This window comes from Protopterus annectens, chromosome 11.part0, assembly GCF_019279795.1.
Source record: "Protopterus annectens isolate FY-2018-M chromosome 11.part0, PAN1.0, whole genome shotgun sequence".
In the NCBI taxonomy this organism is placed as follows: Eukaryota; Metazoa; Chordata; order Ceratodontiformes; family Protopteridae; genus Protopterus; species Protopterus annectens.
Genome location: NC_056745.1, coordinates 273,566,424 through 273,592,732, shown reverse-complemented (window position 1 = coordinate 273,592,732; position 26,309 = coordinate 273,566,424). Strand labels below are relative to the sequence as shown.

At 46.2% G+C, this 26,309-nt stretch overlaps 1 protein-coding gene across 1 annotated transcript in view; it reads left to right on the top strand.

Annotated features, from left to right (window-relative positions):
* The window catches only part of LOC122814932 (PARP1 binding protein), a 929,076-nt gene that overhangs the window by 532,027 nt on the left and 370,740 nt on the right, over window positions 1–26,309 (top strand). Inside the window, exon 6 of the mRNA XM_044087194.1 lies at window positions 24,857–25,040. Coding sequence (XP_043943129.1) covers window positions 24,857–25,040 — 184 coding nt within the window. The remainder of the gene's footprint in view (window positions 1–24,856; window positions 25,041–26,309) is intronic.

The window sequence follows — 26,309 nt, the reverse complement described above, 5'->3', positions numbered from 1 at the left end:
CATTTAAATAAATAGGTAAATAACTCAGGCAAGCGTCGACAGAGTGAGAAATAACATCCAATGTGTAGAAAATCCAAGCAATCCAGTCTTCTGAAACAGATAAATCAGTTTATTGCACAGATGAACCACGATAAGCGCTTTCACTAACTAGTAGCTTCTTCAGATCACAAACATTCATTCGTCTACTTTTTTCCCTAATCCACAAAGCAAAGGGGAATGGATACTGCACTCTCTGGACGTGCACAGACAACTTAGATTCTATTTGGACAGGACTAAACCTCTCAGAAAATCTAACCAGCTGCTAGTTGGCTTTGCTGCAGGGGCAGAGGGGAAGGCCATTTCAAAACAAACCATTTCCAAAAGCATAGCCCATTGCATTAATTTCTGCTACAAGCACTATGGAAAACCTACCCCACAGGGGATAAGATCACATTCCACCAGGGCTGCATCTATCTCTATGGCATTTCTCCAGGGCTGCATCTATCTCTATGGCATTTCTCAGAGGAGTCCCTACCAGGGACATCCTGGAAGCTGCTACCTGGAGCTCTGTACATACCTTCACCAAGCATTACCACCTGCCTATCTTTTGTAAATCCAGAGCTGGATTTGCCACAGCAGTCTTGCAGGGCTTAATAGCTGGCCCAAATGCTCTGATGGGGGGTGTACCATGCCATATAATTGCTTCCTATTGTGGGGGCACCTGACATCTGGGGCAATAAAAACTGATGTAATGACGTCGGCTGCATGTTTTATACCCCTGACGACCTGACGTCATGGAAGAAGAGACAGCATCCGACTCAGAAATCCAAAGACTCTGGTATTCAGGCTGGCTGAGGGCTTCCTGCAGGCAGATAACCCAAATGTGATGACTGCAACAGTCAATACACTCTAACATCTACATTTATGGTAAGTGTACACCACTGTACTTTCCTCACAACCTGTCCCTCTTATCCTGGACTATCAAGCGGAGTTACTTAATAGTGGTCTCCTTTTCTTCTGTTAAAATCCATGCCTCAGCCATTTCAGTTAATTTCAATACATACCAGCCCCTGTTCTCACATCCTTTGATTAAACAATTCCTCAGTAGGGCTTCTAATATCAGACTTCCCAAAAGGCCACCCATGCCAGCTTGGGACCTGTATTATGTTTTGGAAAAACTAACCTTTCCACCCTTTGAACCTGCTGCTTCAGCAGAACTGAAATACCTCTCATGGAAGACTGCTTTCTTACTAGCTATCACCTCAGCCAGAATGGTTTCAGAACTTTGGGTACTGATGGGCGTTGAGCCCTTCATCATTTTCCATGCAGACAGGGTCGCCGTTAGGACTATCCCCCACCCCTAAGGTGTGGTATCTAATGTGACTTTCAACCAGGCCATTCATCTGCCCACCTTCTTTCCTAACCCTCAAAACAAGGGGGAAAGAATTCTGCACTCACTAGATGTGCACAGACAGCTCAGATACTTCCTGGACCATACTAAACCCTTCAGGAAAATGGACCAACTTCTTAGCTTTGCCCCACGGGCAGAAGGGAAGCCCATTTCCAAGCAAACCATTTCCAAATGGTTGTCATATTGTATCCATTTCTGCTACAGATTACATGGGAAACCACCCCTTAAGTCTGTTCGTACCCATTCTACTAGGGCAGCCTCCACTTCTACAGCATTCCTCAGAGGAGTTCCCACCAGGGACATCTTGGAAGCTGCCACCTGGACTCTCTGTCCATACCTTTATAAAGCATTACCACATTCCTCTTTTCTCTAAGGCTAGGGCAGGGTTTACCTCTGCAGTTCTGCAGGGCTTTCTTACCCATGCCTGTGTCTCTACCTAATCCTTCCACCTCTCTCCTCATCTTTGTGAATCCTCCCACAGGTGATGACTGCAACAGTGAAACAAGAACAACATAGTACAGCTGTGTACACTTACCATAAATGTAGATGTGTGAGTGTATTCACAGTTACAGTCCTGGTTTCCCTCCCTCCTTCCCCCTTGTGTCCTCTTTCTTCAGGGAGACATAAGCTTCTTAGGCTAGTTTTTAACCACCAGGACCACTTTGCCTTATTTCCTTGGGCTTCTGACTGGTTAGGGCAAGAAAAACTGATGTAATGACATCAGCTGCCTTGCTTTATAGTACTGATGGCCTGACGTCTGTCTACAAGCAACAGCAGCTGACACAGAAAAACACTGACTCTGGTATTCGGGCCGGCCAAGGGCTACCACTGCAGGGATAACTCCACAGGTGATGACTGCAGCAGTGAATACACTCGAACATCTACATTTATGGTAAGTGTACACAACTGTACTTTCTTCTCCTTTATGGTCGCGGGCTCCAGCATCAGTCGCATGCACTTGCACAATGAATCTCCCCTTTAAAACAAACAAAAAAACTAATAGATACATGACAGACATCACCACATGATTTTAGCAGTACGCACGGATTTGATTATCTGTATAAATATATAAATAAAATTCTAGTCACGTGTTGTGAAACAGGTCTTTAATACTCCCACAGGCATCTAATACAATTGTAAAGCACAAAACATGGCTTGTCCTGAGCTGCAATTAACTTATTAGACTTGTGATTAGTATTTCACGAGAGCATTTATCATGTGGCACAGTCTGTATGTGTAATCACATGCTGCCATATACTGCACTGAAGAAGTCTGTATGCTCGCCCCGTCCAGAATACTAGCAATACCAAAAAGAAGAAAGGGGGTTGAGCCGTTTGGTAAGAGACAGTTAACACCACAGTCTGTCCCTGTGTTGTAGTAGTTAATTTTTCTTTGGAGTATGGCATTTTGCTGGCTCTCGGACTGTCTACCTGTCCTGTATACACAGAGAAACATACATTTTATGAAGAAAATGCAGCTTTGAGCATCTCTTCTGACTTGAAGCTTATGAGGCTGTAAAGTTGAACGTTTCCTAATTACATAGTAAAGCCGAACACCCTGCCATACCCTTTTTGAAGGTATTGCAGTGGCGCAAAAACTGTTCTCATGGAACAATCTCCACGATCAGCCCGTGAGTAGCAAGAGTAAAAACTGTATTAAAAAAAAAATCTGGATTTAAAGGGGCCACTCAGGAATTTGTGGCATGGCATTATTTTGCCCTCAAAACCTGGAAATACTGAGGAATTCGGTACGGTTAAGAGGTATGCTCATGTTAGCCAGGTAGTATTTAAGTTCTTTTTTGAAACTGTTAGTGTTTAATTTGCTTGATGTTGCTCGTCTTACTTCACAAGTAAAGAAGAACAGGCGGGGTAGTTTGTTTATATACATATGTAGAAAAATATCAGGTTTGATACCAGCAGTACAAAATGTAAAAAAAAACTGATGGACAGACTACACAGAGATGCATACTTACATCTCAACATCTAATTACAAAATGGCAGTCTGACTCACACATGCTCAGTATTTATACAATTGTGCAAACCCCTAGAAGGCTTCTTAAAGGTGTACATACATATTGATCTACATCCTCCTCCTTTTAATGACTTGCCCACAATATAATCACACTTGAGAACAGAGACATGCAATTGTACAAATAAGAAGAACACAATGCTTATGTCCAAGTTGCCATGCATCTGGAACATGGTCTAGAAATAAGACCTGATCTAGTGATATAGCAGTCAGAGCAAATAGATTTGGGAGTTCTGGGATTCTTCTCAGGAACAGGGATATTTACTGGAATGTCTTTTGGAACTGGAACGCTGAATAACTCACTTTGAGATGGTCTTTCTTGCAGGTATGATGGTGTGCTACAGGCTTGGACACAGGGATCAAATGTTTCCGATTCTGCCTAAATTCTGCTCCTTGCAGATGTTCTTCGTGTTTCACTGTTGCAGTCATCACATTTGGGTTATCTGCTTGCAGTAGCCCTCAGCTGGCCTGATTATCAAAGTCTTGGGTCCTGTGTCGATTGCTGTCTCATCTTCCATGACGTCAGGTAGTCAGGGGTATAAAGCATGCAGCCGACGCCATTACATTAGTGTTTCTTGCTGTGCGGTGCTCAAAAAAAGAAGCAGTTCGCAAGTGCCGTTCGGCCGACTCCTGAAATTTTCGTTTTCCAGTTTCAGAACCGACGTCTTCAACTAAAGCTAAGTACCCCGTTGGGGAAACTTTTTCTTGCTCTAAACCGATGTCAGTAAAAGTCAATAATTGTATTTCTTGTGGAAAGCAAATACCTCCTAAAGATTTTAATTCGTACTGTATTCCTTACCTAGGCCCTGACCACGATGTACCTCGCCGTCAGTTTTGTGCCTTATTTAAACAAAGAACTATTCGTCGTCTGTATATTTACACTTCTAAATATTTTGGTACTCTGTTCAATTACCCAGATATGGCTTTGGTAAGCCACCCGACTACCGACATTCTGAAAAAATGCAAAGATAAAGACAGGCTGCCTAGGTCCAAAGCTGCCGATGACACTTCTAAGCTAGTCGCCAGTTCGCTGGTACTCAGTGAGGCGCTTTCACAGCCCCTGATACCCAGTACTTCAGATTCGCAGGCCTCTACTGAGACCCATTTGGAGTCCGGTATGCTGCAAGATGCTTCAACTGTGGAACCTGCGGATATCTCTACCTTGGATGGGTCTTGAACCGCTGTGCAGGCACCGGCTTCTGAGGGTGTATTTAGGCCTACTGACTTGCATATTAAACAGACGCCATCTTCTTCAAGGCATAAAACTCGATCCATGCCTAGAAAACAGACACCCAGACTGCATGGTCAGGCCTCTATGCCTAAACAACAGATAAGAATGGATGAAGACCTTATTACTTTAATCAGGGGAAGCCAACCTTCCACCTCCGAGACCTAGGACTGAATTTGCTTATGATTTTTCTGATCAGGATTCTGAAATTTCTGTTTTCTCTGACCAGGATTTACCCTTCTCTACCTATGAGTATTCTGATGCAGAGGACTCAATTCCCTCTGCTTCCCCTCCAGAGGATTTCTCTTGGTGAAACCTTGCATACTCTTAGGGAGCTTTTTCACTGGAAAGCCATGATTAATCCGATTTTAAAAAGTAGCTTAGGGATTTCTTACTCCTGCTTCAACACAGGCCTTTAGCTATCCCCCCTGTACTGGACATTGTTGATGCCTTTTCGGAATCTAGCTTGGCCCCTGACTCCTTACCTCCTGCTCCCAGAAAACCAGATAGATATTACAGGGTTCTTGACTCTCACAAGTTCCTCTTTAAAACCCCTACTGCGGATCCTGAGACCATTTCACAGGGACCCAAGGGCATTAAGGCTACTACTGCCAAAACTCCTACCCCCTCTGATAGAGATTCCAGGGTGCTGGATAGATGGGGTAAGAAGGTATACACTTCTGCAACCTTGGCCATTAGGGCTGTAAACTGCCAGTTTCATATGTTAAAGTATCAGCAGCATATTATTGAATTGCTTAAGCAGAAAATAATGATTCCTGACTGTGTTGAAAGTAAGGATTTACAGGATTTAATGCATTCTGCTGAACAAGTTGGAAAACATACTTTGCAATGTGGTTTTGATTCACTAGAGGCATCTTGCAGGACTGCTGTCACTGGGTCTGTACTTAGAAGGCATGCTTGGCTTAAGGAGCAATCTTTGCCAGATCATGTAAAGCTAAATTGCTGGATGCTCCCTTAAACCAGGACCGCCTGTTTGGCAACAAAGCAGAAGTACTTATAAAGATGGAGGAAAAAGCTAAATCTATGCAAACTGTTAGATTTCCTGCAAGTACAGCCTCCAAGATTTAGTAGGCATTGGCCCTCTGAGAATTGGTCCTTTCCTGCCTCTTCCAGGCCTTCTCAGTCCAAACCCAGAACCAGCAGAACACCCAGGCTTCAGTCCCAAGGTACACACAGGACTAAGCAGTCGGGGGGGGGGGGCTCCCACTTCCAAAGCAGGGAGTAGTAAGACTCCCCCCTATGGTAAACTGTCTCAGTGACTTAACTTTACAACTTCCAAGTCCTTCTCAACTGACTACTCCTTTAGGGGGAAAGATTGCTCTGCAGGCAAAAAACTGGGAACTCATTACCCAGGACAAGTGGGTTTTAAATATATTTTCCCAAGGATACAGATTCCACTTCCACACTTCACCAACTCCAAATGGTTGGCCAGATCTATCCCCAAATCAGTGGGCAGAGGCTCAAAAGCAAGTTCTCTCTCTTAAGTATACGGGCTATTCAAACTGTCCCAGAAGAAGAAAGGGGACAAGGTTTCTACTCAAGACTTTTCTTGGTGCCCAGAAAAGACGCATCCTGGTATCCTATCCTGGATCTCTCTATCCTAAACACTTTTTTGGTGATCCCAAAATTCAAGATGCTAACTCTTCACCAGTTGCTTCTTATGCTAGGCAAGGATGCCTGGTTGGCAACACTGGATTTAAAGGAAGCCTACCTGCACATTCCAGTTATGGAATCTTGCAGAAGATACCTACATTTCAAAGCAGGCTTCATGCACTATATCCGTTCTTTGCACTGCCCTTTGGCTTAACTACTGCACCCAGGGTATTCACAAAGTGCCTAGCTCCAGTCATTGCATTTTGCAGGCAAATAAATATTCAAATATACCTATACCTGGATGATTGTCTAATTCAGGCAGAAAACCAGGACATATCATCTGGCGTTTGTAAAAAAGGTGCTAACTTCTCTGGGGTACACCATAAACAAAAATAAATCACATCTTGTACCCTGCCAACAAATTGTATTTCTGGGAGCAAGCTTGAACACAACTTCCTAGATGGCTTTCCTCACGCCAGAGAAACAAGTTCATTTGACAGCTTACTACAAACTAATGGCCACAAAGACCCTGCTATCTGCAAGACAAATACTGCAAGCCTTGGGGTTCATGGCCGCCTGCATTCTCCTAATTCCATATGCAAGACTGCATATGAGGAAACTACAGTGGTATATAAAAAGCCTATGGTGTCAACATTTTCAGGATCTAGAAGCAATTATTCCCATCATACCTTGCCTATACAGTTAGAGTTCCTTTGGTGGGCAGAGGCCTGTCACCAAAACAAGGGACTGCCATTTGCTCTACCCCCTGCTGCCCAAACCCTAACAGATGCATCAGACTATGCATGGGGGGCTCACTTGGCAGGGAAGTGCATTCATGGCAAATGGAACCAGAGTCAAATGCACCTGCATATCAATCAAAAAGAAATGTTAGCTGTACAGAATGCTCTGACAGTCTTCAAGGACCACATTCTTCCAGGACAATTAATGGTAAATACGGGCAACACCACTGTTATGTGGTACATAAACAAGCAGGGGGGAACCCACTCATACCTTGTCTGCAGACTAGCCATGGCTCTGTGGAACACAGCCTTGAGCTACCAAGTGCACCTACAGGCTCAATTCCTGCCAGGAAAGCTAAATACACTGGCAGACTAACTAAGCAGAAATCTCATGGACCCACACGAGTAGAAACTGGAACCAAAGACATTCAAAGTGTTGATAATTGGGGGGGCCCTAGAGATAGACCTGTTTGTCTCCCCCCAGAACTACCAATTGGATAAATTCTGTACAAGGACTCCCCACAAACAAGCTTGGAAAGTGGATGCCCTGTTCTTCACTTGGAAAAATCTATCAGTTTATCCCTTTCTACTGTGCCCAGTGTATTCGCAAAGTGCCTGACTCCAGCCATTGCATACTTTAGGCAGAGAAATATCCAAATTTTCCTATACTTTGATGACTCAGGCAGACTTCAGGAATTGCTACTTCAGCACCTGGCATTTGTAAAAAACCTTCTCACTTCATTGCGGTACACCATCAATGAAAAGAAATCACAACTGGTACCCAGACAAAAAATTGTATTCCTGGGAGCAAGCTTGGACACAACTTCCCAGATGGCATTTCTCACTTCAGAAAAACAGGTCTATCTAAACTACTTCAAACAATTGGTCACCAGAACCCAGCTATCTGCAAGACAAATACTGCAAGCCCCAGGGTTCATGGCCTCATGTATTCTACTAATTTCATATGCAAGACTGCATATGATGAAACTTCAATGCTACTTAAAATGTCTTTGGTACCAGCATTCTCAGGACCTGGAAACAGTCATTCTAATCATACCTTCTCTAAGGGCAGAGTTCCTTTGGTGGGAGGAAGCATGCACCCACAACAAGGGACTACTTTTCATTCAACCCCTCGCCGCCCAAACTGACAACAGATGCATCAGACTATGCATGGGGGGCCCACATGGCAGGCAAATGCATTCAGGGCCACTGGAGCCCAGCCCAGGTTCTCATGCACATCAATCAAAAAGAGATGCCAGCTGTACAGAATGCTCGTACAGCCTTCAAATACCTAATCCATCCAGGACAACTGCTCATAAAAACAGACAACACCACAGTTATGTGGTACATAAACGAGCAGGGGGGAACCCATTCTTACCCACTCTGCAGGTTAGCCATGGCCCTGTGGAACACCACCTTGAGCAACCAGGTGCATCTACAAGCTCAATTCCTGCCAGGCAAACAAAATTCACTGGCAGACAACTTAAGCAGAAATCTAGACCCACGAGTGGGAATATGAAACCAACACCTTCAACCTTCTGATCCAGAGGTGGGGGACACCAGACGTGGACCTATTTGCCTCCCCCAGAACCACCATTTGAGCAAATTCTGCACCAGGAACCCTCACAGCAGGGCCTGGAAGATGGATGCCCTATCCTTTAAATGGGAAAACCTCTCAATTTATGCCTTTCCCTCTCTGTCCCTCCTCTCAAAAGTACTACTCAAGATAAAACAGGACAGGCCAAGGGCAATTCTTATTGCCCCAGACCCGCCACACCAGCACTGGTACCCACTCTTGTGCAGTTTGACAACAGTGCCACCCTGGCACCTTCACCAGACTCCTACCCTGCTGTCTCAGCAGGAGGAACAGATTTTGTACCCACAATCACAATCCCTAAACCTTGCAACCTGGCTTATCCCTTGAATACTCCACCAGCAGCCCTCAGCAAACAGGTGTTGGACATCATTCTTGAAGCCAGAAGGACTAGTACTAGGAAAGCCTATGCTGAAAAGTGGAAAAGATATTATTCTTGGAATCAGTCTCAAGGGAAGGACACAGCAGTGCCCTCCTTGCCTCTAATCCTGGATTACCTAGCAGAGCTACTCCACAGAGGCCTGTCCTTCTCCATTAAGATTCATGCCTCTGCCATCTCAGCTCATTATAATACTGATCCACTTAAAATTTTCTCACCCTCTCATCAAACAGTTCCTGAGAGGGGCTAACAACTTAAGGCCCCCTAGGAGAGCACCTACCCCTGCCTGGGACTTTAACTTTGTACTGGAAAAGCTCACACCTTCCCCCTTTTGAACCTGCAGCTTCAACAGAGTTAAAAATCCTCAGCCTTGCTTTTAGCCATAACTTCAGCAAGAAAAGTGTCTGAGTTACAGGCACTAATGGCTGTGGAACCCTTCAATGTTAAGTTGTTAATCTTGCCTTCATTCTTGCTGGATGGGTTCGGAGCCGATCCTCTGCTCCGACTCGGCCTATACCAAAGCTCAAGAGCTATTTACCGTCTTGAGGCCCTCCCTATATCCCACAATGCTAGGCGTCCAATACCCAGATCTCGTTTGCCGCTTCAGCTGCGAGGTTGCGTTTTTACCGGCTCCAGGTCGTATAAAACTTTTTTACTAAGTTTATTTAGATATAAATAGCTAATTTCTTGTTGGCGTCCCCTTTCTGATCTCTCAAGAAATCCCATTTAGAAACTCTCTTAGTAGTTTTCAGAGTTTCTCCCCCACCTCCTCCCCCACCCTTTAGGGTAGAGTTAGTTTTTTCTTATATATATTTATATTTATACTAGTCTTGTTAACTGTATTTCTTATAGCAGTATTATTACTCTTATTACTACTATATATTGTAGAGTTAGTTCTAGTGCGTGTGTGTGTGTTTGGCACTATTTTCTTATTTCCTTGGTACCCTGTTATAGTGTCATTATGTCTAAGGACACTAAGGTCTCAGGTTTCAAGAAGTGTGACTCGTGCTGTCAGAAGTCTCTGACAGACGGTCACACTTCTTGTGTGTATTGTTTGGGCCCCCTACACCTGCAGGACTCTTGTTCGGTCTGTCATGCCTTCAGTCCGAGAGTCCTGCAGGAGCATAGGAACAAACTTATTTTGAGGGGCTTACTTAAGCCTAAAGGGTCCCTGACTAAGCCTTCATTGGGTAAACCCTCCAAACAGTCGGCTCCCTGTTCGGAGCTGTCACCAAGCGGAGCTGCTGTCTCCTCATCGGTTCTGGCTGGAACCGACACTTTGAGATCTCAGTCGGCTCCTGTTGTAGTGTCGGAGCCTTCTCTGAGCCGAAAACGCTCGAGATCTCCCTCTTTGGAGTCCATTCGTTTGGCTCTGAGATCTCCATTACTACAGTCGGAGAGGAGCAATAGGTCACATTCCTCTCAGTCTTCCAGGCTTTCTGATCACGACCTCGAGAGGGTGGTCAGTAGACTCCTAAAGTCACAGGCACTTGCCCAAATGTTATCCAGCCCTTCTCAACAGACTGTGGCTATCCCTGCATCTTCAACAATTCCTCCTCTAACTCTTCCATTATGTTCGGAGCCAGAGCTCGTTGGGGCTCGAATCGTTGGTACGTCGGAGCCGATACCACACATTTCGGCTCCTTCGTCGGCTCCAATCTTTTCATTTGTTCCATCCGTGGAGGGATCCGGGCAGCAAGACTCCCTCGTCGGCTCCGAGGGGGCGAGTGGTATTGGACTCTTGTCTGACCCCGTTCTCCCTCTCGGTGCTTCGGTGCAGGTGAGCTTGGCCCTGACATTGGCCTTGGAGCCGTCACTCTTGGTGCCGGGAGGGCTTCTCATCTCTTCGGAGTGGGGGCCTTCCTCTCTGCCCGATAGGGGTGCCTTCGAGGTCATAAGGAGCGTACTGACTCCTGGGTCGGACCCACGATTGGCTCTTTCGGCTCCTCCCCAAATGGTGCCTATGTCGGTCTCTGTTCACCCTCCTGACCCCAAGCGTGGAGAACAGATGCTCCAGGTTGCCCCATTGGGTGTGTCTTCCGAGGCCTCCCCTGATCATTCAGAGGAGCCCCCTTGGAAGAGAAAATGTAAGAGGAAACATGTTGACTCCCCCGAGTCAGTCACCTCAGACACTGATTTGGAGGATTCGGAAGGGTCCCCAGGTCCCCCTCTGAGAATGTCTCCTTTTCAGACATCCTTGAGATCCTTGGGCAGAGGGGGAACTGGACTGCCCTTAACCCCTCCGAGGACGAGTCTGTGTACCTGGACGCATTTGGTTCTCGCTCCTCCACCTCCTGGGTGTCTCCTCCTTTCGACCCACTCTTGGAGGTGGTGGCTTGGAAGGCATGGACAGCCCCGGGCACAGTGGAACCAACTCCCCGTAGGCCCACAAAGTTTATTACAGCCCCGCCTGACAAACAGTTTCTTACGAACGGCATCCCTGTTGATGCCATGGTGGTTGCAGCGGCCACTAAGAAGGAGTTGGCTGATTCTTCTGTTCCTGTCCATCCACCTAATAAAGAATCTAGGACAATGGACAGGTACGGGAAGCGGATGTTTTCTTCAGCGACCTTTTCCATGTGGTCGCTGAACTACCTGTGCCATTTCACTCGCCTTCAAAGGGATATCCTTAAGGAATTGGGTAATACACTTCAGGATCCATCTGCTGTGGGTTGTCAGGAAAATATCAACTCACAGCTGGCAACCCTTAACTCCATTGTTAACTCCTCCATGCGGCTCATCTCTTATGCAGCCGATGGGGCGAGTAGGGCCGCAGGCACAGGTGTAGCCTTGAGACGACATGCCTGGATGTGGTTGTGCAACTTTGCTGACCCCTTTAAGGCGTCCTTCACCAACACCCCCTTCGATGGTTCGGCTTTGTTCGGACCACAGGTGAAGGATACACTTACCAGGTGCGAGCAGGAAGGCAAGACGCTCTCTGCCGTGGGAGTCTATTTTTCCACTCCATCTAGACCATACCCGAAAGGTCAGAAGGGTGGAAAAATGTGGTTTCGCAAACCCCAGGGAGTCATGCCTGACGCACGCGGTGAGTTTCCCTCCAGGGGCAGAGGAGGGAACAATAATAGACGCTGCCCTGAGGAGTTGCCAGGCTTTTGGGTACAGTGACAACCTTCCCCCGACAAACCCTTCCAGCACCCCTGAGGGGCTGCCTGACTGTCCATCTTCGGAGGCAGTCGGGGGAAGGTTGTCACTGTACCCAAAAGCCTGGCAACTCCTCACACAAGACAAATGGGTACAGTCTATCATATCCAAGGGTTACAAAATTCCCTTCATCCACACCCCTGTACAAAAAATCGGATCCCTTCCAGATGTCCCACCCACGCTAAGGGATCAAGCAGTACTAGAAATTTCAAAACTGCTAAAAGAGGGCCATCCAGCCAGTCCCAGCAGACCAGCAAGGATCCGGAATTTACTCCAAGTTCTTTTTGGTACCGAAAAAGACAGGGGACTGGAGACCCATTCTGGATCTCAGCAGACTGAACAGGTCTATACAAAGAACAAAGTTCCGGATGGTCACGCTTCAGTCCATTCTACCCTTTTTGGATCAGGACAATTGGATGCGCTCTATAGACCTTCAGGATGCGTACTACCATATCAAAATGAACAGGCACTCCAGAGGGTTTCTCCGCTTCCGGCTGGGAGCCAGTCAGTATCAATTCAGAGCCCTCCCCTTTGGTCTCACCGCAGCCCCCAGGGTGTTCACCAAATGCATTGTAGTGGCTACGGCTCACCTGAGACGACAGGGATTCCAGGTGTTTCCATATCTCGACGACTGGCTCCTTACTGCTTCCACCAGGCATCAACTTCTGCTAGCCAGGGACTATACCATTCAGACTTGCTCCGAGCTAGGTATATCAATAAATTTCGAAAAGTCTGCATTGTCGCCTTGTCAATCTATAACATTTATAGGCGCAGAAATAAACACAAAAGATCTGTCTGCAAAATTTCCTCCAGACAGAGTATCAAACATTCGCCGACATGTGCAAGTACTACTGAAGTGCAAGACGATTCAGGCCAGATTTGTACTAAAACATTGGGTCTTATGGCGGCAGCGATCATTCTAGTCCCCCTGCCTCGTTTCCACATATGGATCCTTCAGTGGATGCTTTTTACCCAATGGTCCTTTCAACAGCTCCCAATGTCCCACAGAATGATGATCACTCAAACTTGCAAAGACCACCTGGCTTGGTGGATGGTCTCCCCTACAGTTCTCCATGGCAGACCGTTCTTCCTTCTCCTGTTGCCACGGTGAGCACGGATGCCTCCCTGATCGGGTGGGGGGGCATTTTCAGGGCAGGACTGTCCAGGGCATTTGGCAACCCCTAGAATACCACCTGCATATAAACGTCTTGGAGATGGGAGCAGTACTTTTAGCGTTGCAAGCTCTTCAGGACTCTCTACCTATCGGGACTATTGCAATTCAAACAGACAATATGTCTGTAGTGTGGTACATCAACAAGCAGGGCGGAACCAGATCCTATCCCCTATGTCGAGAAGCACTCAGACTCTGGCAATGGGCGATTTCTTCCCAACGGTTTCTGATAGCAACGCACATCCCTGGGAAGTCCAACGTCATAGCAGACAGGCTGAGCAGAGCCATTCTCATGCCTCACGAGTGGTCTCTCAATCAGTCAGTAGCGGACAAGATTTTCTGCAGATGGGGTCAACCTTGTTGCGACCTTTTCGCAACCCCTCTCAACAGCAAGTGGGAAGACTTCTTCACTCTATTCCCCCTCCCCGGCCATTCCCCCAGAGATGCTGTAGTCCACGATTGGCCCCGGGGTCTTCTGTATGCATTCCCTCTTTTTCCCTTAATTCCCAAACTGATTCAGAAAGCGACCGCTTTGGGTTCCAGGATGATCCTCATTGCCCCTTTCTGGCCTTGACAAATTTGGTTCCCGTTCCTGCATAGTCATCTGTTGGAGCAGCCCTGGTGTCTGGACCCAGTGCCGGACCTGTAGGCCCATGAGTCGGGCAGGCTGTACCAATCCCTTCAGCCTCTCAACCTCACAGCTTGGTTGCTCCACTTCCAAACTTAGCCAGGCTTTCACAGATTTCTCAGCCAGTACGTGAAATCATCCTTTCTTCGCATAAATCTACTACCAGAAAAACCTATGCTAGTAAGTGGAAACGTTTCTCCTGCTGGGCAGAGACCAGGAGTATAGATCCTTTTACAGCCCCTGTCCACACTGTTCTGGATTTTTTGGCAGAGCTTTTTCGAGAAGGTTCCTAGTCTGCCACCATTGGGGTCCAATTGGCTGCTATCGCTAATTTCCACGCTGGCCTGTCAGAAACCAGCATCATGTCCCGCAAACTTTGTAAGGCCTTTCTTAAAGGGACTGTTTTACTTAGGCCCCTGGTTAGAGATCCCCTGCCTCCGTGGGACTAAACCTGATATTAACTTCCTTGATTCTCCCTCCCTTTGAACCTGTGGCCTCCTGTTCTTTAAAATTACTCTCCTGGAAGACTTTTTTTTTTTTAGTAGCTATCACCTCAGCTAGAAGAGTGTCTGAACTTCAAGCCCTCTGCATTCGTCCTCCCTATCTTGTTTTTCACAAGGATAGAGTCTCACTTAGGACAAATCCTTCCATGTGAGAGTGTTCAATCTCGCCGTTTGTTCTTACACATGGGTTCGGAGCCGATCCTCGGCTCCGAGTCGGCCGCTTAGCAAAGCTCTGCATTGAGAAGAAACTCGAGACCAACCTATCTCCCACAATTCCCTCTGCCCTTACCTCAGATCTAGTTTGCCGCTGCAACTGATCACATCGTTTGAAGAGCTCTGAGCCAACTTCAGATCAGATTTACCTTTTTTTTTCTTCAAAAATTTTGATCTAAAGTTATTGGATTGTGACACTTTTTAGTGTGTGTGTGTGTGTGTGTGTGTGTGTGTGTGTGTATGGGTCTTTGGTTCCGATTGTCTATATCTTTAGTGTTTTAAAACATTTTTGTTAGAATTAGGATCCTAGGGCCTACCCCACTGACTAAATTTCGGATTTGACTTACAAGTTATTACTCAGAACATTATTTCTTGGCCTTTGGCTAAGTTTAAGTGTATTGGTGTAATTTCACTAGCTGTTGTGACTTTTTTGACATGTCTGACAAAGTTAAGTCGGGGTTTAAGAGATGTCAGTGTGGACAGAAGATGTCTGTCACAGACAACCATAGCTCCTGTGTCTACTGTCTTGGCCCTCTCCATCTTCAGGAGGACTGCTCCATATGTCACTCCTTTAGTGGAAGGGTCATGACAGATAGGCGCAGGAAGCTCATGGACATGGGTCTTCTGAAGCCTGCCTTTCAAGAGGCTTTAGATAAGTCAGACCAGACTTCTAAATCTTCGAAGGAGTCGAAGACTTCAGAGCCTACGTCATCGGCTCCAAGCTCTTCTTTTAAAGTTCGTTCACCGGTTCCACAGACTTCGGGGCCGAGTATCGAACTAGTGGCTGTCACCGAGCCTCGAGTCTTGGAACCGGTGACAGAACTGCCACCTCCGGCTCTTTTGAGGTCGGCACCATCTTCTATTTCTTCGACGCGGTCTTCCAGGCCCCTCTCCGACACTGACGTAGACCATGTGGTGCAGAAGCTGATGGAGAACACGGCCCTATCCAAACTTATTGCAGTCTCCTCTCAGTTGGTGTCGAGACTCGAAGGCTTTCCCTTGTCTCCATCTGATCCTCCTCCGAGACCTGTTCAGCCCTCTGAGCCGGGAGACGCTGATTTGTTGATTGTAGAGCCCTTGGTGCCAGAACCGTCCCTTTCTCGGTCGGCACCGTTTACCTCGACTCCGTCGGAACCTCTCCCGGACTCGCGGAGCCGACTATCTACCCTTGGTTCCAGAACCGAGAGCCGGACCGATGTTTTGGTGCAGACTCTCCCTCTCGGTGCCTCGGCATGGATCACCTCGGCTCCGTCCTCAGGATCGGTGCCCTTGGCTTCTGCGTCGGAGATTCCTCCACGTTTTTTGGAACCGGGGGATTCCTCGGCTCGGGGTCCAGGGGCCTTCGATCTTATGAGGAAGGCATTGTCTTCCCAGACAACTACCTCAGCAGAAACAGCGTCTCCCTCCCATAAGGGCCTGATATCCTCTTCTGCACCTATGGCTACTCAAAAGCGTCGAGCACCAGTGTCTCAGCCGCTCCCAGTGGGAGCCCCCTCTTCCTCGGAGGCTTCATCGGATGCCCCCCCCCCGAGGAAGTCCCGAGGAAACGATTGTGTAAGAGGAGGCACTTGGATTCTCCACAAGAGTCCTTAACATCGGACACTGACTTGGATGAGTCAGAAGGGTCCCCAAAATCACCCTCGGAGGATGTCTCCTTTTCTGACATCCTGGAGATCCTAAAACAGAGAGGTGATTGGCAAGCCCTACCCCCTTCTGAGGATGAGTCAGTCTTGCTGAAGGCATTCGGTGCTCGCCCTTCTTCCTCCTGGGTCACTCCGCCCTTCGATGAGTTGATGGAATTGATTGTTCGAAGGGCGTGGGAGACACCTGACACAGTGGAGCCAGTCCCCAGAAAGCCTAATAAGTATATTACGGCCCCTCAGGATAAGGCATACCTCACAAAGGGAGTTCCAGTGGACGCTATGGTGGTGGCAGCTGCCACTAAAAAGGAGATGTCTGAATCTTCCTCATCTGTCCATCCGCCTAACAGAGATTCTAGGACCATGGACAGGTATGGGAAGTGCATTTTCAGTTCAGCGACTTTTTCCATGCGATCGCTGAACTATTTGACACATTTCACACATTTACAGAGGGATCTAGTCAGAGTTGGGTGATACCCTCCAGGGTACTACAGATGCTGCTGTCGCGGAAAAGGTTGCAGCACAGCTCAATACCCTTACATCAATTGTGAACTCGTCCATGAGGCTCATTTCGTATGCAGCCGAAGGGTCGAGTAGGGCTGCGGCTTCAGCGATTGCTCTCCGTAGACAATCCTGGATGCGCTTATGCTCCTTTGCGGAAGCCTTCAAGTCTTCCTTTACTAACGCCCCATTTGATGGTGCCACTCTCTTTGGCCCCAAAGTAAAGGAGACCCTTACCCGGTGTGAGCAAGAGGGAAAGACTCTGTCTGCTGTCGGAGTCTGTTTTTCCACCCCATCCAGACCGTACCCCAAAGGGCAACGAGGTGGAAAAATGTGGTTTCGTAAACCCCAGGGTTCTTTCCCAAGCACACAGGGTGATGCCCCCTCCTGAGGCAGGGGGAGGGCAGAAGTGGAAGACGTCGCCCTGGCGGCAGAGGGGCTCTGCAAAACCAAGGCGACAGGGATACGGTCCCTGGGAAGCCTTTCCAGCACTCCTGAAGGGAGGCCCAACTGTCCTGCTCTGGAGGCAGTCGGGGGTCGCTTAGCTTTATACCCTCAGGCCTGGCAAAGTCTTACCTCAGACGATGGGTACAAAGCATTATTACCAGAGGTTACAAAATTCCATTTCTATTTCCCCCGTTACCGCAGAAAAGATTCCCAGATGTACCGCCCCATCTGCGGGTGCCTGCAGCTATAGAAATTTCAAAGCTGCTAGAAAAAGAGAGTCATCCAACCAGTCCCGGCGGACCAAAGAGGATTCGGAATTTACTCAAGGTTCTTTTTAGTTCCAAAAAAGACAGGGGACTGGAGGCCAATTCTGGACCTAAGCAATCTCAATACCTTCGTCAAGAAAGAAAAGTTCCGGATGGTCACGCTTCAATCGATCCTTCCATTCTTACAGAAGAACGACTGGATGTGCTCAATAGATCTCAAGGACGCATACTACCACATCAAAATGGCCAGAGTGTCCAGGGATCACTTGCGCTTCAGGCTGGGAGCCAGTCACTATCAGTTTCGGGCCCTGCCCTTTGGTCTAACCTCAGCCCCCAGGGTTTTCACCAAATGCATGGCAGTGGTAGCGTCTCACTTGAGACGCCTAGGATTCCAGGTGTTTCATTATCTGGACGACTGGCTCCTTACTGCCACCACCGAGCGTCGACTGATTCAGGCCAGGGATTACACACTCTAACTTTGTGTTCAACTCGGAATTTCCATAAATTTCGAGAAATCTGCATTACAGCCGTCACAGCATATCTCATTCATAGGAGCAGATTTGGATACCCGTTGCTTGATTCTAAGACTTCCCCCAGAAAGAATAGCCTCTCTACAAAATCACATATCTCTACTCCTGTTGTCCAAGAAATCCCCGGCCAAACCGGTTCTAAAAGTTTTGGGACTCATGTCTGCTTCCCTCACTGCAATACCATTGGGAAGACTGCACATGAGAGTTCTTCAATGGCTGCTGTTCGCACAATGGTCATGCCAACAGTTACCACTGACACACGAAATTCACATCACAAACATCTGCAAGACACACCTGTCTTGGTGGCTACAGAATTGCAATCTCACCGGCGGCCGGCCGTTTGTGCTACCCACGCCAACAGCTACAGTGACCACGGACGCTTCCCTGATAGGGTGGGGGGGGCATCTTTCAGGGACAGACAGTCCAAGGCGAATGGACCAATCTAGAGTACAATCTGCACATCAATGTTCTGGAGATGAGGGCAGTGTTCCTAGCGTTGCAACACTTTTCTTCCCTTCTACCTCTAGGGACCATTGCAGTTCAAACGGACAATATGTCCATAGTCTGGTATATAAGCAAGCAAGGGGGAACCAAATCTTACCAGTTGTGCAGAGAGGCCATGAGAATTTGGCAATGGGCAGAGTCCACGGGTCGCTTGCTGATAGCAATGCACATCCCAGGGTTACCAAACGTCATAGCGGACAGGTTGAGCAGAGCCATCCTGTTACCTCACGAGTGGTCCCTCAAACAGACAATAGCGGACATGATATTCCGCAAGTGGGGCCAGCCTTGCTGCGATCTGTTTGCGTCTCCAATGAACGCCAAATGCAGAAGCTACTTCGCCGTATTACCCCCGCCAGGGGAAGTCCCCAGGGACGCTCTGATTCACGATTGGCCCCTGGGTCTCCTGTACGCCTTCCCTCCTATACCTCTGATACCAAGGTTTCTGCAGAAAGCCAAGAATCTGGAAAGGACTGTAATTCTCATTACCCCATTCTGGCCTCGTCAAATTTGGTTTCCCTTTCTTCAAGCACACCAAATACGGGAGCCCTGGATCCTGGACCCGGAGCCAGATCTACTGACCCATTCGTCAGGGGCTCCCCACCCGTCGCTCCTGTCCCTCAGACTAGCAGCTTGGCTGCTCTGCTTCCCTTCTTAGCCAGGTCTGATCTTCTTTCTCCTGCGGTTCAGAACATTCTAGTAGCCTCTCATAAAGCTTCCACTACAAAGATTTACACTAGTAAGTGGAAGCGCTTTGTATTCTGGGCAACTGCACAACATTTAGATCCATTAATAGCCCCACTAAACAAAGTTTTAGAGTTTTTATCCATGCTATTTTACCAAGGAGCTTCTCCTGCCACCTTGAGGGTTCAATTGGCTGCTATTTCAAACTTTCATGTAGGAGAGAATGGAGCACCTATTATGACTCATGGGCTTTGTAAGGCTTTTCTAAAAGGGTCCTTTCATATTAGACCACCAGTCAGGTTCCCTACAGCTCCGTGGACTCTAAACCTCCTTTTATCCCAACTAATGCTTCCACCCTTTGAACCAGCCTTGTCCTGTTCTTTAAAGTTCTTGTCATGGAAAACTCTCTTTCTAGTAGCTATCACTTCAGCTAGACGAGTGTCAGAACTTCAAGCTCTTTCCATTAAGCACCCATATTTGATTTTTCACCCGGATAGGGTATCCCTACGCACCAACCCGTCCTTTCTTCCCAAGGTTTGTTCAGTCAACAACATTAATCAGTCCATTGAACTCCCCACATTTTTCAAAAAACATTCCAATAAGCTGGAATACATGTTACACAAGTTGGATGTTCATAGACAACTCAGATTCTATCTAGATAGAACAACGAATCACAGAAAAGCAGACCAACTCTTTATAGCCTTTGCGGGCAACAGAAAGGGCATGGCAGTGACAAAGCGTACTCTCTCCAAATGGCTATCTGATTGTATTACTTTTGTTTATACTGCTACTGAGCAGAGTTTGCCCACCAAACCGAAAAGACATTCTACTAGATCAGTCTCTACATCTCTGGCTCATGCGGCCCGCCTACCTTTGGATACTATTTGTGCGGCCGCCACTTGGTCTAAACCACATACGTTCATCACTCACTACAAAGTGGATAGGATTTCCAGGGACAGGGCAACCTTTGGTTCCACTGTGCTCAGGAACGTTCTTCCGTGAGTCTCTCAGGGTCACGGAGCTAGGGACGCTACCCATGTGTAAGAACAAACGGCGAGATTGAACACTCTCACATAAAGAAGTTATGTCCTTACCATAACGTTCCATGTGGAGTGTTCATCTCACCTTTGTTCTTACATTCCCACCCTCCCACCCTCAGGTCAGGAGGAACGTCCAGTTTAGAGGTCTGGTTTGGCTCTCCCGCTACTGATTTCTCTCTGCTGTTGCTGCTGGTTTCAGCTACGCCCTGGTATGTATGTATGTATGTTTACATTCCTGCTGGGGATCTGGTATTGTGTTGCAAACTAGATATGAGGTAAGGGCAGAGGGAATTGTGGGAGATAGGTTGGTCTCAAGCTTCTTCTCAATGCAGAGCTTTGCTAAGCAGCCGACTCGGAGCCGGGGATCGGCTCTGAACCCATGTGTAAGAACAAAGGCGAGATGAACACTCCACATGGAACGTTATGGTAAGGACATAACTTCTTTTTTTTACCCAAGGTTCCTTCTGAGACAAACCTGAATCAGGCTATTGAGCTTCCTGTCTTTTTTCCTAAATATTCAAACAGAGCTGAACAAAAGCTGCACTTTCTGGATGTTCACAGGCAATTACGTTTTTATTTGGATAGGACAAAACAAATTAGGAAGTCAGACCAACTCTTCCTGTCTTATGCTGAGGGCAAGCAGGGCTTGCCAGTTTCTAAAGTATCTTTATCCAGATGGCTGACTTCAATCATATCCTTCATTTACCAATTAAGACACAAAGAGCTCCCCCATAAAACCAAAAGCTCATTCCACCAGAGTGTTAGCCACGTCGGTAGCTTTTCAAGCAAGGCTCCCAATGGAATCTATTTGTGCTGCAGCCACGTGGGCCACTCCTCGTACCTTTATTTCTCATTACAAGTTGGATATGGCCTCCAGTAATCGGGCTGAGTTTGGTTCCACTGTGCTCAATAGTTTGTTCCGATGAGCCACCCAGGACTAAGGTGCTAGGGACGCTGTCCCATCCAGCAAGAATGAAGGTGAGATTTACAACTTAACATTAAGAAGTTATGTACCTACCATAACGTTCCATGTTAGTTGTCTTCTTCTCGCCTTATTTCTTGCGTCCCACCCGCCATCCCCTAGCCTGGACAGACTGAGAAGAATCCTTCTGAGGCCGTTTTCCTCTACTGGACTATTCCTAGGTTATGTCCCCATCTGTTACCACTGTAGATAATCCTTATAGTTGGCACAGGTGTCTCCATGGTGTTAGCTACCAAATGAGATCTGGGTATTGGACGCCTAGCATTGTGGGATATAGGGAGGGCCTCGAGCCGGTAAATGGCTCTCGAGCTTTGGTATAGGCCGAGTCAGAGCCGAGGATCGGCTCCGAACCCATCCAGCAAGAAAGAAGGCGAGAAGAAGACAACTAACATGGAACGTTATGGTAGGTACATAACTTCTTATTATTTTCCATGCTGACAAGGTTTCCCTCAGGACTAACCCGTCCTTTGTCTAAGGTGGTGTCCAGTGTGGCTCTAAGCCAATCCATCCATTTGCCAACTTTTCCCTAACCCTCAGAATAAAGGGGAAAGGATCCTGCACTCCTTGGATGTGCACAGACAGCTCAGGTTCTACCTTGACAGGACTAAATCTTTCAGAAAGTCTGACCAGCTGCTAGTCAGCTTTGCTACAGGGGCAGAGGGTAAGGCCATTTCAAAGCAAACTATTTCCAGATGGATAGCACACTGCATCCATTTCTGCTACAAGCAGATTTGCATATATCCCATGTGCCTCAGATACAAGATGTTTGGAAGGTCACTCATTGGAAGCTCTAGCTTTGCTGGAGTTTTCATTTTGTTTTTACCGATTGTTTTTTCAGTGACCTTCTCACTCATTGTTTGTTTGGGATATTTTTGCAGTGACCCTAATGATAATGGACATCAGCTGGGTATAACAGCCCTGTATTTCTAATTCTTAGTCAAACACTCTGCTTGTGCTGTGCTGGCAAGGTTAGAAGGCTGAAATATGCATATCCACAGCTAGTCTGTTTGGTTTTATTGGCCTGAAATTGTCCAGTAAAATGACAAAACAAGTCATGGTCATTCAGAACTGCCAATTAGCTGAAACACATGATGTTCATAAAGATAATTTCCATATGTCCCATGTGCCTCTGATACAAGACATTCGGAAGGTCACTCATTGGAAGTTCTAGCTTTTGCTGGAATTGTTAAAAAGAAGGAAAATGTAAATGTTTAATGTATGGAAGTAAAAATGTTTTTTGTTTTCTGTTAAGGTATGTGTCCATGTCTTAAGTAATTATCTTAAAAAGGTGTTGGTTAAAAAAAAAAAAAAAAACACAACTTTGCCCAGATCTGCAGTGTTCTTTCTGCTTTGGACCTTGAGTCCGTGATTCATGCATTATCTCTTAGTTTTCTGCACTGCAGTCTCTGGGAATCTGGCTTTCTAGCAGCGGGTGTGGAATTCTTCTGCAAGGCTGCTGATAGAAATGCCTTGCACCTGTTCTAACACTTTCTGTGGACCTGTACTGGCTGTTTGTTACTGCCAGGGCAGTTTTTAAAATTCTTACTCTTGCCTTGTGAGCTTTACATGTTCTGCAGCCTTCCTATTTTACAGCTACCCATGCCTTAGCCTAGGGAAGGTCCCTCGTCATATTTTTTGTTGACCATGTTAGTCCCACTAGGCAAGTGGCCTCTCTTCACAGGAGACTTGAGGTAGTTTTCATTCTGACGTGGGGCAATCTTGACAGGGCACTGGTGAACTTTCTTTACTGTTTTTTTCCTCCAATAAGTGATTAGATCTTTTACTTCCATCAGCTTAGGCAAATGGTGACTTGATTTAACATCTCATCCAAAGAACAGAACACTCAAGGCTGCAGCATCCCTGTTATGCTGCACTTCAGTGCAGTAATGGAAAGATATTCCAAGCACCTAGTGTGAGAAGATAACTCGCAGCTTTCTGATTTCCAACATGAAAGGCCAGTGTGTTCATTAGGCACTACTGTCTGTTCAAGGATTTTCCTTGAATCCACTAGCATAGTACCTTTTACTTGTTACAGTCATTTGGAACTGGTTACATTTCCTGATTAGTGTATATAATTCGGAGATCTTCTGGAAGTCCTTAGTGTTACCGGTTTAGGAGGGTTAGTTTTTGCACTTAGATTTTTTTTTAATTTATTCTTTTAGCTTATTTATACCTTTTACTCTACCAAACAGAACTATGTGTTTTTATTTCCACAATGTTTTTTTACAAAGCATCGAAATGTGTTAAAGGCTTATCTTCAAGATGTGAACTTGTTTGATAAGTTTGCCTGTTCCTCATTCAGACTGGCTGATTTAGCAGATCTAAACTTTTCCTTGAAGATTTTGTTGCTGATCATCTCAAAGCGTGAAGAATGTTGGACCCTCAAGCTTTTACTTGAAGGGAACCATGCTTGGCCTTTTATAAGGAGTCTGTCAGGATTAAAACCCACTTTATCTCCTGAAAGTAATGTCACAGTTGTCCATTGGTTACTCCTTTTATTTTGTTAATTTCTTTCATAGAGTAGTAGATGGGGGAAAAAGTCCTTCAAAACATGCCTCACCAGCTCTGGTGCTACCTGAAAGCAGTGCTTGCATTTAGGTGGTCTGAACAACTGTATCTCCTTTTCCATAAAGAGAGGGGTGAAGGGCTTGCAAGCAGCTAAGCAAACACTTTCAAGCAGCTTTCTTAACTGCATTATATTTTGTATTGGAAAATCCTGTCATCAAAGCCCAGTCTACCAGATGTATGGCTGTCCAATATTTTTAACAAAGACTTTTCCAGTGTGGAAATTTGTACCACGACCACATTGTCTTCAGTTTACACCTTCGTGAAGGTTTATTGCTTAGACCATGATTGCAGCAGTTCATCTTCCATTAAATTCTACCTTTTGAGCTCTTTTATGACCATCTTCTGGCATTATTTCGTATTCATTTGGTTAATTTTCATTCTTCTGATTTTTTTTCTCATCAGTTACCCATTGCTGAAGTACTGTATGGTATAACATACATGTTACCACGTCATGTTAATGTGTGGTGGACCTTCTGTAGTGGGTGCTTAATATCTTGCTAACATGCCCCTACTGACAAACCCAGGAGCTGGCAGATGAGCAATGGTGAGCACTAGCAGGAGAGATTATCTCTCCTACAGACAGAAAAACATTGCTGAACTTGAATATAAGAGAACAAGAAATTCCAACAGTTGCATTCTGTAGAATGTTCTCTCATAAACTGATATGGAAATTGTCATTTATCATGAGTACCCCACAGATGTGTTGTGTGTTTGCCTTGTCACTGGCATCAGAATAGTGATTATTTGTATAATATGGCAAGCTCTTGTAACAAGCGCACTTCCCTACACACATCCTCGCAGAGTCTGCTGGAAGATTTGTTTGCCATATGGTAATGAAGTAGAAAAGCTGCCTTGCTTTGCTTTTCTTTTGTTTTATACGATCACTACCAGTGAAGGTTTTTTGTCTTTAATGGATCTTTGGTTCTGTTCATACTGTGACTGTTTAATATTCAGAGCATTTAAGTTGATCAGAGGACAGCAGCAGTGATGTTGATTATACTAAGCAGATGAGAGTAGTATTGATGCATTGATTCTCTTTTATTTTAGTGTTGCAGGGAATCGGATTTTGTCCGCCATAAAAATGCGTTTGCTAAAAGGTCGGAGCAGTGGAGATCTCTTTTCTGTTGCAGTAGAGGAAGTTGTCCAAGAGCTGGATGTGAGGATTAAAAATATCATCAATGCTCAACGCAAAGATGCCCATGTGAGCAGCACTGACATGAGCCCAGCTAGGGTAATTTATTTCTAATTTGCCTTGTGATATATTTTTTTTCAAAGCAGAAAGAAACCATGATGTTTACTTAATTTAAAATGGAATTTATGTACAATCATTTTAGAGCTAAAAAAGGTGCATCTTGACAAGTTTTTTCCTGAGTACTGCTCTATTCTAATGTGCTTTTTATAGACAAGTTGAGCAGCATGTCTGTCTTCAAAGGGGCTCTTACAACAGTTAAAAAAAATAAATAAATCTTTTCACAGTTATGTCTGATGCCAGTTTGTTTCTTTAAGCAGCGTTACACTTATTGGCAAATGGCAATGTCACATACAATGAGTGTAAGCAGGGGCCTGGGAGATAACCATTTATAGGCTGTCTGTGTCCATTAGAGTCATAGTTGCCAAACTAGGGATGAATTTGCTGTTACCTATCCAGTTGTCCAAGTTGCACTTGAATTGGGTTAAGGAGGAACTCTTGCTTTTACATGGATGTGGGAGCATGTTAGAGAAAGGGTCATAGGTTCATAGGTTCATACTAGGCTATCTGCCCTAGGGCATTTATAAGCCTAGCCAGAGTGTGTTTGGCTTTCGCCACCCATTTTAAATAAATTTTGCTATGCCCTTTTTCGAATTTAGTATACTGGGCCTCTGTCTAACAGTGACACAGAAGTGATACCCGGGGTAAACCTACGATCTCCCATCCACTCATCAAGATTCCTCTTGAGAGTCAATGAGGGACTCTGCCTAACCTGGACTGAGATTTTATTCCAGAGTGAAGGGAGCCTCTGGGTTATGAATCTGTCCCTCCAGCATGTCCTATTTATTTCAGTGCTGAGGTTCAGGTCTCTCGAGCGCGTAGCTCGATGGGATTTGGATTTTCTGAGGTGCAGCATGTCCATTAATTCCAGGTTGGACATGGTTTTATACGTCAGGCACAGGTTGCCTCTGAGCAGGCGGTATGCCACTGAGTAGAGCTGGAGTTTCTTTAACCGGGCAGCATATGGCATCTGTTTGAGCCCTGTGATCCTCTTGGTGAGGTACTTTTGGGGTCTTTCCAGTTGTTGCAGGTGTCTGGTAAGGTACATCCCAAAAGGGGCATTGTACTCGATTATGGGCCTGATGAGGGATGAGTAAAGAGGCACGATGACCTCCCCTGATTTAGATGTGAATCCCTTCATGATTAGGTGGGCTATATAAAATGTTTTTCTAACCACTTTGGCCACGTGGTTGTCAAATGAGAGATTGCTATCAACTTGGGTCCCCAGGTCCCTAATTACTTCTGTACTTA